The sequence below is a fragment of the Echinococcus granulosus genome (genome assembly GCF_000524195.1).
Source record: "Echinococcus granulosus chromosome Unknown EG_S00001, whole genome shotgun sequence".
NCBI lineage: Eukaryota > Metazoa > Platyhelminthes > Cestoda > Cyclophyllidea > Taeniidae > Echinococcus > Echinococcus granulosus.
Window position 1 is genome coordinate 2,011,055 of NW_020170381.1, and position 13,547 is coordinate 2,024,601.

At 43.3% G+C, this 13,547-nt stretch overlaps 3 protein-coding genes across 3 annotated transcripts; 2 read left to right on the plus strand and 1 right to left on the minus strand. All coding sequences in view use genetic code 11, as the record gives it.

Moving 5' to 3' along the window:
• Positions 1 to 1,055: 1,055 nt before the first annotated feature.
• Positions 1,056 to 5,468, plus strand: EGR_00230 (hypothetical protein; the record flags this gene model as incomplete). Its single annotated transcript, XM_024489479.1, has 10 exons — positions 1,056 to 1,181; positions 1,499 to 1,795; positions 2,138 to 2,562; positions 2,793 to 3,035; positions 3,111 to 3,333; positions 3,415 to 3,560; positions 3,636 to 3,879; positions 4,227 to 4,463; positions 4,663 to 4,980; positions 5,040 to 5,468. The coding sequence occupies 10 exons, from the start codon at positions 1,056 to 1,058 to the stop codon at positions 5,466 to 5,468; spliced, it is 2,688 nt and encodes an 895-aa protein (XP_024356157.1).
• A 198-nt stretch (positions 5,469 to 5,666) lies between these two features.
• Positions 5,667 to 6,746, minus strand: EGR_00231 (hypothetical protein; the record flags this gene model as incomplete). The annotated part of the gene is given in 6 exon segments (XM_024489480.1): positions 5,667 to 5,970; positions 6,042 to 6,100; positions 6,120 to 6,328; positions 6,357 to 6,410; positions 6,442 to 6,550; positions 6,585 to 6,746. 6 exon segments carry the CDS (start codon positions 6,744 to 6,746, stop codon positions 5,667 to 5,669), a joined length of 897 nt encoding a protein of 298 aa, XP_024356158.1.
• Positions 6,747 to 9,171: 2,425 nt separating this feature from the next.
• On the plus strand, positions 9,172 to 10,707 carry EGR_00232 (Proton-coupled folate transporter; the record flags this gene model as incomplete). The annotated part of the gene is made up of 1 exon (XM_024489481.1): positions 9,172 to 10,707. One exon carries the CDS (start codon positions 9,172 to 9,174, stop codon positions 10,705 to 10,707), a length of 1,536 nt encoding a protein of 511 aa, XP_024356159.1.
• Between the last annotated feature and the right edge of the window lie 2,840 nt (positions 10,708 to 13,547).

Below are 13,547 nucleotides of genomic sequence, written 5' to 3' on the forward strand. Positions count from 1 at the left end.
TTACACTACTTTTGCATTTTAAATTAGCCCTCTTGTGCCTCACTGGGTGCCCTATCCTTCCGGACCGCGCCAATTGCCCAGACACCTTCTCTGCACTGAATATATATTCTGCCCGAGTATTGTGTCTTCTTTCGTCTTTAGGGAGGCTTGGGACGCTGCAGTAAAAAACCCCCAAAAAAATATGGAAAGTATTATAAATGCAATGCTGTGATCAGCTCTACGCCTGCTCAGAGTAAACATTTCCACGGAGGATGACACCCCTTTGTCCTTACTAGTTTTGGCATTCCTAGACTGCAGTCTGACTGAAATTGTTTTAATGAACACTAATTGCAGTTACTGTGGGACACGAGCCATTTTGTTCTCTCTTTCGCGACAGTATCCCAGTTCCGTTGTTTGTCTGCTGTGTTTCTTTCCCCTTTGTAACATCTTATAGTTCCCTCTAAAAATTTTACATGTACCGGTATTTCGTTTTTTGCACGATACTATATTATGCACGCCCCTTCAGTAAATGTGGAGTCATTTTAACAGCTTATAAGGCGATTTGCTTCTTCAAAACAATTTCTAGCAAAACCCTACAATATTCAAAGGCATACACAAAGGTGCAAAAGTGGCAACTATCACATATGAAGTGCAGTACATGGAACACAAAACAGTAAAACGATTGTTCGGCTCTCTCGATTGATTGGTCAGCCTTTTGCTTAGCTCGCACACTTTTGTACAGACGTTTATTTTGGTTTACGGTCACATGGCATCACATAAGCCTACTACTTTTTAAAGTCGTTCTTAGAAATTGTGTTTTTTTACTTTTTTTTAGTTGGAATTTACAAGTATGGGTACTTGTGTTCAAATGGCTTTGCCCTGAGTCATTTTAGTGCTTAATGCCTTACCATGCAAGTGCATTTTTGCAGAACATTTAGTACATCATTTTTTGCAGCTCTGCTTTCGACGATCAACACATGTACGAAACTGTTTTAGCAAATTTCATGCCGGCGTTTGTGATCAAAACTTGACATTTGTGACCGTTTGAAGCGCTTGTCTTTGCGTGCATTTCTTAGATGTCATCCGGTGCGTTGAGATGCTCTGGCTGTGGGAGTAGTAGTTTTTCCGTCGACGAAGTTTCGGGACGTTATATCTGCACATCTTGTTGGCAGGTCTCGGACTCTTTAAGGGGAATCACTCACGTATGTTATGAAGTGGGACTTATATTTGATATAAGTATGCAGTCAACTTTATCTGATCCTTTTTGACTTGATTCATTTGTACTTGCGACTTAGTAAAGTAGGTGAACTACGCTATCTCCTCTATTGGTGAGCACGTCAGTAACTTATTAGCGGCATCCCCGGAGCAGAATGGGCTATGATCACTTCGCCAAATTGATCGTTTTTAAGTTTCATCCCCCTCATCCCCCCTTAAATCTGGCTATGTAGATGTGCGATTGCAATAGTTTGGATCCGCTAGTCTCTTCTGATAACCTTTACCGTGATATTTTGCTAAATAGGATCACAAATTTGGGGAGACTGCGTACGGTCTTCGGGCTGTCAATACGTCGAGTAGTGTTCCACAAAGGGATGATCTCATGTACTGTTCTGTCCCTTCAGAAGGGCAGATCAAAGATGCTTCTCAAGCGTTTGATGACTTTGTACCAGCCTCACCTATCACGAAACGCCGACGCAAGGAACGTGAAGGTGACACTGCTGATCATGCAGCAACAGTGATGTCTACTAAAGGAGCCCCCAAAGAGACGCATAAGAAGCGAAGTCGCTTGCGCAGTTGGCGTATGAGTGAAGCGTTTACTGTGAGAATAAACCTGTTTTTCATTTTCTTTGAAGGTCGGAATAAAGAATATCGCTATTACTCCCTTCAGAAAATCTAAACTTTAGTCTAGTGAGGGTTTTTACTGACAGGAAAGCTTTTGCCTCTAATTGGCCCTAAAGTCGATGGTTTAATCAAAAGCTCAACTTCTCCACCTTAAAAAGTGGTTTTATCGCATGATGTCATTTACTCATGTATTGGCGCCCACTTTTAATGTCCATGATATATCACTCAATTCTTGGCACAATTCATGCCATGCTAACATAAGAATTAAGTCAGGATATCGTTTTTTCAACTTATTATCTTTTTTTCCATTTTATTAAAGCTTTTACTCCATCACCAAATGACGGTTTTTACGCGTGCCTATCTGACACCCGAACCGACTTCATTTCCGGGCGTTGTTGATCGATTTAACTCGATTGCTAACACCCTGTGGACTAACTACTTGGGTGCCACGGGTGAGTTGGGTGGAGATATGTGGGCCTTGTCGTTCCGTCGAACGCTGAAAGCCTTGGAGTCGATTTTTGAGTCCCGAAAAAACTACTTGCGGCACTGCAATGCTGAGGGGAGGAGTGCATATAATCAGGCGCTTCCTCGCGTGGGTAGGAAGGGTGAAAAGGACAGCCGTTGGTTAACACGTTTCCTCGAGTCCAAATTAGGCTTCGGATTCTGTTGGATCGGATGGGGCTCTCTCTACTGTCCGAACGAAACCGAAAGCGCCAATAACCCTTTCTTTCTCTTCGAAACGAAGTTAGTCCTTGTTGCAATTTACATCAGTTCATCACATTTACTAGCGTAATGTAACAATCCAATTGTCCAGCCTATATATTAGGGCCTACTGTTGAGTTAATGAGACACTGTTCCAGTAATGTAATTGAACTGCTGATCCTATTGCATAGCCTCATGCATAAATTTCCTATTGAGTAGATCAAGGGCGAGGAAGGAAGCTATTTCAACAGACTTTTTATTCTCTTTTAAAGTTGTGATCATGAAAATCAGTCTTCGGTGAGTTGCGCAGACGATGATGACTGTGAATCCTCTATAACATTGGGTTCGAGTGATTCGGAGTCCGTGGATGAGACGCCGCCCCAAAAACGTCCAAGACGGCTGGTTCCGTCACCGCAGTCGCTGTCAGCACAGCATCTTCCGGAGGAGCAAGCCGGACTGTCGAGCAATGTGCAAAGCCTCTTGGAAATGTGGAAGCAGATGCTCGTGGAAAACCTGTAATTGGGATCTCCTCTAATCTGATAGGGAGCGGATGTTGCATTTAAATACCCTTTGATTGATTGTTTTTATAGGATAAAAAGGCAACCTAAGAAAGATATGTTTTGGCATGGAAAGTTGGGTAAACACAGGACGAATTGGTTGCTCGAATACAACCTGGGTGTTCTATTCCTCGCAGCCTTCCTCACCTTGACTGCTGTAAACACGAGGAAGGTCGCAATCTGTCAGCATGACTTCTTCACTTTGCATGATCTATCGTGTCTCTGTCAAGACAGGGATAAATTCCCCTATTTACTGGTATGTGATCATTTCTCTATTGTACATCCTGAGTGCTTTTACACGAGTTGAATGTTATTCTCCTTAAAATACGATTTGTAGGCAGATCGGTGGGTGTCAAACCACTTTGCTTCGTTCAATACCAGTATGCCAGGAATCTTTAAAAGACCCCTAATTCCGGACCCCCTCATTCTCACTCGCGTCATTATTCATCTAATCAATATGCTCGGCATCACCGAACGACCGAGGTAGGCATCTTATGCGGATAGTATAGAGTATTCAGCCGCGTGAGGTTACCCACCAGCTCCCTCTTTGACATTTAGACTTCCATTGTGCTCACTTGTGCATCGTTTGCTGCGACAAATGTCTTTCCCTCCTGAGGCGCACCAAATGGCAGATTCTCTGGTTGCAAAGTTGGCTCGGTGTGTGAAGGACAATGTTGGTGAGAAAAGGGTGGGAATGCACTACTTCCTTCCTCTTCATCGCTACCTCCGTGGGGAAGTTTTTGCCATGGCCATAGTTGCCATAACTGGACGTCTGCTCTTCAAGTTGGATGGTGACTTTGAGGTATGCTGGGGGGGGGGAAATTTGCTTCCTCTTTTCAAAAGTGATTCCAAAAATAAATGCTTTAAGTAGTGTACGATGACTGCTGTGATTGAATACGAAAAAAGTGCATTTACCCTCTTTAAGCCAGTTCCACTCCAAAATAATAAGGAGTAAACCAATCTTAACTATTCTGGGTCCAATTGAAGCATCAAACCTTGAAGTGTCCGGGGCTGGAAGACAACGCTTGTACAGACGTCGCTCATTGCGATAATCCTAAATTACCTCTTGTGCTCTAGTTTGAGTTAGTGGTGAACAAGCTTACGGACAGTCGTAATTATATTTGCCTTTCTGGACTTTGAATTTCGTAGCATCGCTGGAGCAAAGTGGCGCGTTTTCTCACCCAGCATCCGGAAAAGGCTGCACTTCTCAAGGAGGTGCTCAATGATGAGGATGCAAAAGCAGAGACGAGAGGTCTTACTGTGCACTTTGATTGGTCTAGTTGGATGTGCGGGCTTCCTAGCGACTCCCCGAGCCTTCGCAGACCGCGTTCGCGCTTCCGCACTGGCAGCGCGCCCCTCAATACAGTGCTGACCCACTCCCAATTGGTGCGAACGGCAAGGAGCACTAAGGAGTTTTTAGGTGCCGCCTCCTCTTTCAATCCTCAAGTCGACGAAGGATGGGGCGAAAATTACGATTGCCCCAGGCATTATAATTTGGCAAGTTGGTAGACATTACCATTTTGACTAGGCTGATGTGCGTGTTTAAGTTCCAGGTTTTAAACTTTCTTCTTTTTGAATTTTCAAGAAAGAAACAAAACTCAGCTTGACCGATTGTCTCACGCAGTTGATTGGCCACTCCTGTTTTGCAACTAATGGTGATAATGCTGGAACGTCTCGACAGGATGCGAAAGTCCAGTCAATTCCCTGCAAGTCGTGCGTCCACACCATAAATCACACAATTTTCCGGAGAGCCACTAATCAGGCGGTAAACGACAAGTGGGTCGATCAGAACTGCGATGCTCTTGTACGCGCTCATCGATTTATTCGACAGAGGAATATACCAGCCTCGGAACTATTGAATAAGATACACCCGTTCACCTCGAAACCGGACGATATCTACACGGTAGGCCGACTCCTTTCTGCATAAATCACGTCTTCTAAACTATCTATATTGCCCATTAGGCGTGGCTGCATGTCCTGGAGAATTTTGATTCGTACAACCCTATCAGCGGGGCTGACTTCCCCACAGATTTAGAGAAGGCCTCGTCTTCAAACATATTTCCACCCCTAGTGATGGACTTCATTGGGGACCACGAGAAACGGGTATTTGACTTCTTCTCGGGAAACAGGGTTGACCCTAGCTCCGGTACTAATGGATCTGCCGTCCCCTTGAAGTCTGGTAAAAAGGCTGGCAACCTGGCCAAGGCGTCCCTCCATTGGTTCCTCAAATCGGCTAGTACGATGTGTGGAGCGAGATTGTCACAACTTTTAAGAGAGATCGAGTGCATTGAACACCTCCTTGGATGTTGGCCTGGCGAAGAGCTAAGCGTTCTAACAAAGTTACGGAACCTAGCCCTTGCCTTCCACTTTGACTATTCTGTACCCGAGTAACATGGCTTAATTCGACGTCATCAACCACTTCGTTTTAGTGTAGAACTCTTATTGTCGCTTGTCTTTATGAAGTGTTTAAATATAAGGAAGAAAGGACCGTGGTCAAAGCTACTAATAAAGGCTTTTCACATAAATATACGTGAACTATAGTGCAACATAGAATATTCCGGACAGGGGGCTTTTGACTGCCGATTGTACTCACTGACGCAGGTGACTTGAGGTGTTTCGACCGTCGTCGAGGCGAATGAGAGCTGTCTGCGAGTCGTCGCTAGCGGCACTACCGCTTCGACTGAGTGGAGCACGGAGAAGGCCCATCGCACCAGAGGAGGAATTGGTTTCAGCGGCGACATTAGACCCAGAGGTCGTATCTTTCATTTCGATTAGCTCCGAGTAAGTCGACTGGCCCACTCTTGAAGCTGAGGGCATTTTTCGGCGTTTGTGTGACGCCTTAGTCGCCTTGTTAGGCGAATCTGCGGTCTGGAGTGCCTCTTTGACCACCACACTTTTAAAAGCATGATTGTCATTTTATGGTAACGAAACTTGAGAAATAATTTTTGAGAATTAAGTACGCACGCTTTCAAAAGTTGATCATGAATTTCAAGAAAGCGGAGGTAGTCGACGTCGGTGTACGGCTAGAAGATATGGCATTACGTTTATCGACAAGGAATTGAATGGTGGGGAACAAGTTTGACCTACCCCGGGGTCATACCGAGCGCGATTATAGAATTCACAATAAGTCTCAACGAGATGACTATCGGGTTTCGGGTTCATCGATTGTGAAGAGGCGCTCAATAAGAAATCCTTTATGCCTCTGACAGGAGGTGCCTCAAATAGGGGATAGGATGCCAAAATTTTCTCCTCTAAAGTCAAGTCACAGATATGACGTACTCAGGTCGACAAATAGATCAACAGTGTTTGCACGAAATTGAAATCCCAGATTCCCTTAAAAATAAGTATGTATAAAGGGAAGCACTTCCAGCGGTGTCGTTCTGTCTATCCGAGTTCGACGAGTAAAATACCCTGGGTTCTGGCCGAATCTTAACAGTCACGTTTATCTTCGAATTTACTAACTCCTTCCAAAACTACCAAAAAAATAGAGAACTAACTTTTGCAAACTTTTGGGCCGCCATTTCCAACAGGTGCGTACACGATCCTACCAATGCGACTTTTTCTCCTCGCAATGCTACGCTTAATAAATATAAAGGATCCCAGGAAAATGACGACTCCGAAAGCAACTAAAAATAAGAATAGGGAAAGCGCAATAGTCTGTCCGGACATCACGAGCTACCTTAAGCAAAGGCTAAGCTGCAGTACAAACTAAAACAACCAGTTTTGTATTCTGTATTTCTTGTTTGTGACCATTGATGGCAACAAATCATGCTAAACCATTTAAAAATAAAAAATTATGCATGAAAATGCAAAATTGTACCGCATTTCGGCAACAGCAAAGCCGTGTGTTGTTAATTTGAAAAAGCCTTTCGTTGCAAATTTCATTGCCCAAACTTTTTCCACAACAATTTTTGGCAGCCGACGATATATTTGCTTACGCTAAAATAAGACTGGTTTTGATGTCTAGGTTTCGTATGCAGGCTTTTATTAGTGGTTCGTTTCTATGCTACATCCATCACTATCCGTCTCCGGCTTGCTTCCCGTAAAAGTCGCTACGAAATCATGTTTGGATTTTTGCCCATTTTAAAGAATTACAGTTCCCTGAAGGTTTCCTGAAGACAAAAAAGACATAATATAGCGTCCCAAGACTCCCTGAAGACGAAAGAAGACAAAATACTCGGGCAGAATACATATATTCAGCACGGAGAAGGTGTCTGGGCTATTGGCATGGCCCAAAAGGCCAGCCCACCCAGCGAGGTACAAGGGGGCTAATTCGAAGTACAAAAGTGGCGCCTCACCAGAACCGAGGGATAAACCACTATCGTATTACAATAATGCTTGGGCAGGATATATATTCGTAATGCAGAAGGTGTTAGGGATACTGGCGTGGTCCAGAGGCCAGCTTTTACGGTGAAGGTACAGTGGCCTAGAAAAAGTGACCCTTTACCGAAGCCGACCGTTAAACAAACAGCCAACACATTACGACATGTAATCAGCATACAGCAGAGCTTTAGATTACTAGCGTTACCTGTAAGCCAGACGGAGATGCAATGACAAAGCGATGAGTTAAACAATTAGTGTATTACAGAATGCTCAAGTGCGTCCCTTTCGAAGCTATTGAACCTGATTAACACCTCTATATTTCATTGATAAATCAAATATTAAACGCCAAATAACTATTTTAAACTCAATTTTTTTTGCATGGGACCGAACTCTATCGTCCTAGTATTAGTTCTGCCTCTTTTGAAAGCGGATTGGTGCGAACACCCACGTCTTTAATGTTCGAGGACATTATTGTGACTGTGTAATGGTGGTACTTTTTATAATTTAGCATAATTGCATCTACTTGTTTAGACATTGGCCTCCCGGATTACTCTATTTCTTACATCCAATTGAGTTACTGTAGCGCTCTCCGTCTTCTCCAAGATCTTAGTAAGACGAAGTAGTGACTACTTGCAAAGTGGCTAGGGCCAATGTAATGACTCGAAACTGACGTTGCAGAATGGTAGCACAAATTTCGAAGACTGCCATGTCCGCTTATTTAAACAAACAAATAAGCAAAATGTCAAAGGGCATATTTTTTCAATCCAAAGATCTTCTAGCGGCTACATTTCTTTCATCGCTACAATATTTTTGCTTTCTGGAGAAGATTGCTTTTGTATCAACAGACACCCCATAAACTTCACCCACCCGTGCTACTAAGTAGACCAACTGGTGCTTTTGAGTAACAGCGCATCTACGCTGAATATTTTGGTGCTGCACCGCAAATTCAGCAAGTGCCTGCACAACCCACGTAAATTTTACTCGAATTTGTAGCAAAAACTGATCTTAAGAGTTAATTTAGAATTAGAAAAGTTATTAGTTATATCGAATTACGTATCAACAAACGTTGGCTTAGTAGGTAATACATCAGAAACCAAGTATACTTCTTCGGGACTATCGTGCCTTGTACCTTTTGTCTTGGTATCAAATTAGACTGTTGAGTAGTTCTGCAGCGGATCAAAATACCAATTTTCACCCTCAAATAAATGTGTTTGCGCAACTTTTATTTTTTTCTTTGCTATGTACACAGCCATGCACAGGATTTTCTGTAAGCAACGTACTCCCTGTAACTTGAACTACTGCAATTTTGACACTTTCATAAGCGAAAAATGGCAAACAACACTGGCTTTTTCTTTTTCACCCGAAAGTAACTTTGTTTCAAGAACGTGGTGAGGTATGGCTTGTTTAAAACGGTTTGGACTGATTAAACTGAAACCTGGAATAAGGGTATTCGGTAATCATTCAAACTGGTCCATCAGGAGTATATACGCGAGCTATGTGGGCACAACCCATGGACCGTGGCAACGAGAACAGGCACTGCAACTTGATGATGGCTGAAGGGACAGGCTGCGGTAGTGGCAGTACTGCCAGTGCATCTGTGAGTGCGCCTTCTTGACTGATCGTGTGTGCCTACTGACCAATTACTTCGAGACTGTGCGCTGTCAGTACTCACCACTTCCAATCGCATGACACTGTCAATGGAGTAAATAGTATCCGGAAATATTTGGTTCATTTGTGTCACTGCCGCATGGATGAAACTACACCACGGGGAATGACGGAGGAAACAGAAAAGGAAGAAGGAATGGAGCAAGTTCATGGATGGTGCTACAGAATGCAGCACCTCCTACCCAGTCTCATCATCGTCTGCATGGCCATCTATGAAATTGCTGAGGCGCTACTCAAAACCTCTGCCCGCCTCCATATCCTACGTCTTTCCTGCCTCTACATTACCAAAGACTCCAAACTCTGTCGTCACGAGCCGAACAAAACAGTGGGTGCAGAAGTCGATGGACGCATTCAGAGCGTGGCCGCGCCCTACATTATCAGCTACACTGTGTTACTGAATGGGCCTGCAATAATTTCCTGCCTCTTCTTCGGCTCGTGGTCGGATCATCACGGTAGGAAGAAAGTACTGTTGCTTTCGCTAGTGGGGCAAATCCTCGCTTGCGTCTCTTTTAGCTTCTCTTACATACCGGGCGTGGGCCACATTCCTGGGGGCACCTTGTGTCTCCTGGTCGGAGTCCTCATTTATGGCATATGCGGCAAAAGCACCGTCTTCCTGATTGGTGCGAGCAGCTACGTGGCGGACTGTAGCACCAAGGAGCGGCGCACCCGCCTACTTAGTCGCCTCATCGGTGTGGGCTTCTTCGGCAACTGCATCGGCTATGCGCTCGTTTCCCTCTTCATCACTTTTCAGTGGATTCTAGTGGCAGTCAGCGTTACCGCTGTGGTCCTCTTTGTGGCCATACACCTTTTCATCAAAGAAACCATCACCTACGATCCACATAAGATAATGAATGAGCAGATGATTAAAGCGTATGCAGCAACTAGAAGAGCTGAGACCATGGGAGTGGAAGACGGTGAAGACCACACAACGAAGAATGGGCCCTATTCAAAGACTGGAGATTTTGAGAATGCCATGTTTGTTCCTCCAGGAAGGAAAGAGCTCACAGGGATGTGTTTTACAGTAGCCCATATTATTTGCTTCTTGTTGAGAAAGCGTGATCGATGTGATCGAGCACACATAATCATACTCCTCCTCTGTTGCTTCATCAACCACATGGCGAAGGTGGGTGAGAATGACGCAATGCTGCTCTACGTGACATGCGAGAGAGTTGGCTGGAATGATAAGATCTATGGGGCGTATTTGAGCATCAGCTACGTGGCAATGTCCCTCCAGTTGTTGGTGGTTTACCCATTGTTGGAGCGGCTCTTCAATCCCTCGGATAAAACTTGCATTATCTTTGGCGCCTCTGTCAGGATTTTGACATTTACAGCCACTGGTTTGACCAAAAAAACTCCCCTCCTCTTTGTCTACGGCCTTCTTGGCTCCTTCGGAGCTTTTGTGACCTGTGCCGGGCGCTCCAATTTGACAAAACTCACATCAGAGGAGGAGGTTGGTACTATGCTTGCTCTGACAAGCTTTCTGGAGGTCCTTTCAGCAACCGTTGGCTCCAGCCTATTTACAGAAATCTTTGTCTCCACGCAGAAACATTTCGCTGGAACCGTCTTCTTCATCCTCGCGGCGTTGCAAGGTGGTATATTGATGAGCATTCTGTGTTCTCGATATTTCGAAAACAAATCTTAGTCACATACTGAGGCATAAAATTGACTTATGTATTTTTTTGCAAGATGTCTTTATAATAAACGCATACTTATAGAACTTGTCCCACGGGAGTGTGGAGTCAATATTTGAAGCAGCAACGAGCAAGTATATGGACATACTTGTTTAGAGCTTGAAAATTAAAACGAGTCCACAAAATTGGATACGGTTTTCGATATCCAAAAGGCGGAATTAAGGGCTATTGTAGACATCGCTGTTACGGCTTTTGAGAGTCACAATGCTATTACCATGCTCGGTAGGATTAGTATAAAAACTAATAGTATAAAAGGTATGCGCAATCGCATCAGTAAAAATGAACAAATATCACTCATTAATTATTTCTTACATTTCAGCAAGCAAAGGTTCTGTAGTCAGGCTGACATTCTTAAGTCTTCCAAGTAAAACCAATTTAGTAAAATAATTTAATAGGAAATCTTGATCCAGGCGTGTACCACTGTCTTTGTGTTCTCAATTTTAACACTTTTAACATTGGCAATTAGTGTTCGGAAAATGCATGATAAGATATCAAATCATGAACAAATCTAGGAGGCGTTTCCGTTATGACGCAAAACACAGAATTGCATTTAAAGAATTATCACAAAAGCACTCCTGTGATTTGGTATCGCATTTACACTGCTAAAGTATGTTTTGCAGATAAAATAAATTAGGCTTGAGAGGCGAACCCGTGAGTTGTTTTTACACAAACTGCTGACGTACCAGGCAAGAGCTAACTAATTTGGCGACAGTTCTACAGTGCTAGCTTCTGCTCTTCCATCTGATAACCCTAAATTTTGGTCTTTCAGACTATCCGCACATAAGTGAACACCAGACCTACATTCCATCGTGACAAGGAGTTGAATAAAAATGCCACAACATTGAGAAACCAATTTTTTGAATGCACATACATTTTTGGAAAAATCGGGTTCCTTTTGATGATGTGACTATGCGAAACCTTCAGCGTTAATGTTCCATCACTCAGGCTATTTTTGAGACGTACAGAGGCATCGTTTTTGGATCTTCCTCCAATGCAAAAACGGGATGCCTTTCAAAAGAGGGGGTGGAGTAGCAACGGACTTCCCTATACCCTGCCCTATATCTGTTCTTACTGATGGAAATATAACTGTTTTGCCATCTTTCACGTGAGATTAATTTGCGTATCATCGGCTTAGGAAAAAGTACGCCAGCCTACGGGGACAAGTGAAAATGTCTGTGCGGTTTTGTCTAGACCAGATAGACTTGAAAGCCTAATTAAGACCCCTCCCTTCGAACGCGCATGTTGGTGGCTGAACTGTCCCCCCCCCTCCTACAATTCAGAAAAGAAGTATCAATTGACTGAGAGGTGTGGCTGCCGGGAGAGAGGTGGAGGGGTGTGATCACTTGTGCAATTCAGAAAAAATGCACCGTTGGGGTGTGTTGGTAGTTTTTCATAGCCTTATTTACATTCAGGCGACTAGTCTAACAAACTGGTCTAGATGGAGTGCGAAAAGCACGGTGGGTAAACAGCCAGACTAGGTGGGGATCCAATCATTTTCATCAAGTCATGAGTTTTATGCGCACTTTAAATAGCGAAGCTGCATGGTTGTCTCAAAATCGCTCCTGACCCAGAAACCCAAAATGTCATTAGTACTACTAAAGTAGACACCAATTTCTAAGAGCACTTTTAGGAGTAACTTCATTCTCTGTGGTTTGTTTTTAATGGGCATTGAAGATCCCGGCATTAGTTATGTACATAGTAAGTATTTACATTTAATAGCGCATTTATCTTTCCACAAATCTGTTACGCGATTCTGAGGTTCAACCAACGTGGTCAAAAATTGGCTTCTGCATAAGTTGATTTGAAGATGCCACTCAACTTGATGAGAGGTGAGCACGAAAATGTATTGATGAGACAAAGCTTTCTTGTACAAATTTTAGCGAACTTCTTAGTGCACTGGCCTTTGGGAAGCAGTCGGTTTATATCATGCTTGAGCTACTCATTTGAATATGGCTCGTAGAGTGAAAAGTCATCCGAAACCATCCCCAAATATCTGATTATGAAATCCTAAAACTTAATGTCGCCTTATATTTCGCCTAGCATATATTCATTTGACTTGTATCGTAACTCAGACATGCAGATATATGTATGATGTCACAGAGCCTCATGCGTCTCCCAAATGGACGTGCACTCTGGTTCACGGGGCTTCTCTGGTATTATGACCGGATGCGGATTCCATGCCCACCAACTTGACATTACACAGAAAACGCTAATACAATTTGCAGACAAGCACCTAGAAGTGAAGCCTACTAGCTAAGAGGAAAGTCAAGGCGACTGATTGCACAGTGCAGGCAAATTAGAAAGGCATCAATCTATTTATACAGGGAAAATTAAAATATTTACAAATGTGCTTGCAGAGCTGATGGATTTTTCACCACAGGCAGATTTGTGCTAACAGTCCCTTGTTATTCTTCTTCCATAGTGGCCTCAGTGTTTAAAGGAGATCTAGGAGGAAAGTGTGCAACTCGCGGTTGCGTTTGTTTCATTTTACTACTTGGATGTTGTGATGGGAGGATAAAATTTATGCAAACTGTAATATTTGTGCCGAGAGAATATCACTACAAGCAAAATATGAGCATATTTAATGGCATTAGATGCAATCTAATGAAAAGTAGAAAAAAATGTTTGGTTACTTTTAACGCTAATTTATTAAACTCATGGTTTATTACATCCATCGAAAGATTTTCGGTTCTGGATGGTGGACTTATAGCCATTGGAAACGGTTGCATCGAATTTAACGAAATTAGTGAAATTTAAAATTAGGGCAGTTTATTAGACTTTCTTATGTCTG